At 61.1% G+C, this 3,016-nt stretch overlaps 1 protein-coding gene across 1 annotated transcript in view; it reads right to left on the bottom strand.

Moving 5' to 3' along the window:
* Nucleotides 1-2,936, bottom strand: part of LOC107115157 (exocyst complex component 6B-like) — a gene marked incomplete at its 5' end in the record, with an annotated part of 170,698 nt that extends 167,762 nt beyond the window's left edge. Inside the window, 3 exons of the mRNA XM_015416785.1 lie at nt 179-299; nt 2,660-2,706; nt 2,827-2,936. Of these exons, the coding sequence (XP_015272271.1) occupies nt 179-299; nt 2,660-2,706; nt 2,827-2,936 (278 nt within the window). The remainder of the gene's footprint in view (nt 1-178; nt 300-2,659; nt 2,707-2,826) is intronic.
* Between the last annotated feature and the right edge of the window lie 80 nt (nt 2,937-3,016).

Here is a 3,016-nt window from a genome sequence, read left to right on the forward strand (position 1 = left end):
GGGGCGGGTAGTGGGGAAAGACCACGAGGCTGACGGGACGGAGGCAGCCAAGAGGCCTCCCTCCCCGGGCCAGAGTGCTGTGCAGCCAGGGCCGGGGCGCTCAAGCGCTGCTCTCGGGGTCAGCTACTCGGGGTCCGGGGTCTCTGCCCAAAGGCCGGCCGGCCTGACAGCCACTCACCGAATGAGTCCGCAGGGCAGCGATGGTCTTGGAGAGGGCCATGTCCCACAACTCCTCCAGGTAGGCTCTGTCCACCAGGCCCGGCGTCGTATGCAGGACGTGGTCTTCGACGACAAAGAAGCTGCAGAAGAGACAACGAGGAGGGTGGCATGGAGCATGGATCACCTGGCCACGGAGGAGACTCGGCACATCCCTGTTTACAGTGAACGCCTGGCCAACGTCATGGGGGAATGGCGTCGAGAGCCTCCATCCAGAGCTCGTGCTTCAAGGCACAGCGGGAGCTCCTGTGCCAACAGGCTTAGCCACCATCTTTAGTAGGGGGGCAGGGGGGGTAGCCCCACACATCCATCACTACCACAGTGGTTGGGGAAGCCACGGTGAGGAGGAGCCTTCGTGCGGGCACATCAGCCCTGCGGCCTCAAGAGGAGGGGCTGCAAAAGGCTCCTGGCCTCAGGAAGAGGCTTCTCTGTGCCCCCCCCCCCCAGCATGGGGCCTGTTGGCTAAAATCACCCCTGGTTCAGATCTGCAGAGACAGGGACAACTTCCAACCTAGATGCCAGGTGGGGCCTGGAGATCTCCCGGAATCACAACGGCTCCCCAGGCAGCAGAGATCTGTTCCCCTGAGGGAAACGGCTGCTCTGGAGGGTGGACGCGACGGCATCACGTCCCTTCCAAACACCCTCCCCGGGCTCCGCCCTCAAATCTCCAGGAACTGCCCCAGCTGGGGCGGGCAACCCTGCCTCTCGCCAACGCCGGGCCTCTCAAGCAGACTCAAGGGCCTGGCCGGTTTGCCTGGAGGACCCGGAACGCCTTGTCCTCCGGGCCTCTCCACCCCCCCCCCCCAAAAAAATAAGTCTTGTTCAGCTGCAAGAGACTCGCAGACAGGACAGCGGAGTTGGGGAATGGGTCCCAGAGGAAGTTTTTTACCCTCCCCGTGGTCAGCAACCTTTGAGGCTGCGGGATTCACCACCAGAGGGTGTAGCGATGGCCACGCATAGGCACAGACAGCTTTAAAACAGGATCAGACAAATTCACGGAGGAGAGAGAGGTCCATCAGCAACTACTAGCCAACCATGGCTACAGGGAACCTTCACATTCAGGGGCAGTTAGCCTCTGGATCCCAGAGCCAGGAGGCCACATCAGGGAAGGCCTCGACCTCTATGCCTTGCTTGTTGGCCCTCCAGAGGAACTGCCTGGCTGCTGCGTGAGACGGGATGCTGGACAAGAGGGACCCTCCCTGGTCTGACCCAGCAGGGCTCTTCTGGTGTCCTTATCAGGGGAAGGCCTCGGCCTCTCTGCCCTGTTCGTTTGGCCCTCCAGAGAGACTGGCTGGCCCCTGTGTGAGACGGGAGGCTGGACTAGGTGGACCCTACCTGGTCTGACCCAGCAGGGCTCTTCTGAGGTTCTTCTCAGGGGAAGGCCTCGGCCTCTCTGCCCTGTTGCTGGCCCTCCAGAGGAACTGGCTGGCCCCTGCGTGAGACGGGAGGCTGGACTGGAGGGACCCTCCCTGGTCTGACCCAGCAGGGCTCTTCTGGTGTTCTTATCAGGGGAAGGCCTCGGCCTCTCTGTCCTGTTGTTGGCCCTCCAGAGGAACTGCCTGGCCCGTGTGAGACGGGAGGCTGGACTATGTGGACCTTCACTGGTCTGATCCAGCAGGGCTCTTCTGGTGTTCTTATCAGGGGAAGGCCTCGGCCTCTCTGCCCTGTTGTTGGCCCTCCAGGGGAACTGGTTGGCCACTGTGTGAGGCAGGATGCTGGACTGGATGGACCCTCCCTGGTCTGCACCAGCAGGGCTCTTCTTATCTTCTTTACACAAGAAGTGATTAAAATGTGGAACTCACTACCAGAAGATGAGCTGAGTTTCTACTCAGGTCATGGGAGTTTTGGCGTTCCCTCCTGCCAGGGCCTCACTCACTCATATGGCTCTACTGAATCTCAGCCAGGATCTCCTCTAAAACCGTCATGGAAAGCAGAGGCCTGGGCTCCCCGCTCCCCCCCCCGCCAGCACCACCCTGCAAAGCACCCGGGGTCCTAGTGCAGGCCCCAGACGCCAGCACTCGGCCTCTTGCCTCCCCCGGGAGCCCCGCCTCCAAGACCAACAAGTCAGACTGGTGCACTGAAGCCCTCTCAGAAACTAGCTGGGTTGCCAGCTACGGGTTGGGAAATTCCTGGCGATTTGGGGGGGCAGCCTAAGGAGGGAAGGGTTGGGGGACGGGAGGGGCCTCAGGAGGGTCCAAGGCCACAGAGACCACCCTCCAGAACAGCCATTTTCTCCAGGGGGACTGAGCTCTATGGTCTGGAGATCGACTGTAACAGGCGTGGGATCTCCAGGCGCCACCTGGAGGTTGGCCACCCTAGAAACAGGCCCTCCTCCTGCAACTCCTCCCAACCTCGTCAAGAGAAGAATCCGCCTCCTCTTTTGGAAAGGGACATCCCGGGCCCCATCCACAGTCAGGAGACGAAGCCAAAAAAGGTTACTTACCCCACAATCTGGTTGAAATACTTCCGATAGCCGTCCAGCGTTTCGTGCTGGGAAAGAGAAGGGAGGAGCAGAAGATGACCAAGCGGGAAAGAGACCCGGCCAAGGTGGAGCCTCCAGTGGAGCCCCAGATGCTTCCCCCGCCCTTGCCCCGCACGCAAAAGCCCTACCATGTTGGAGGGGGGCTGCAGCACCAGCCGGGCCTGCTTCCGCCTCTGCTTCCGGTAGTAATTCTCAAAGGTCTCTCGGGCCCCCTGCAAAGAGGAGACACGGCCAAGCTCTGGTCATACACTGCTCATCCCAAAGCCAGAGCCCCAGGCCATGACTGAAATCAGCCGGGTCACCACTCTAAACATGAGC

Source organism: Gekko japonicus, unplaced genomic scaffold (genome assembly GCF_001447785.1).
Source record: "Gekko japonicus isolate JY-2015 unplaced genomic scaffold, Gekko_japonicus_V1.1 scaffold2896, whole genome shotgun sequence".
In the NCBI taxonomy this organism is placed as follows: Eukaryota; Metazoa; Chordata; class Lepidosauria; order Squamata; family Gekkonidae; genus Gekko; species Gekko japonicus.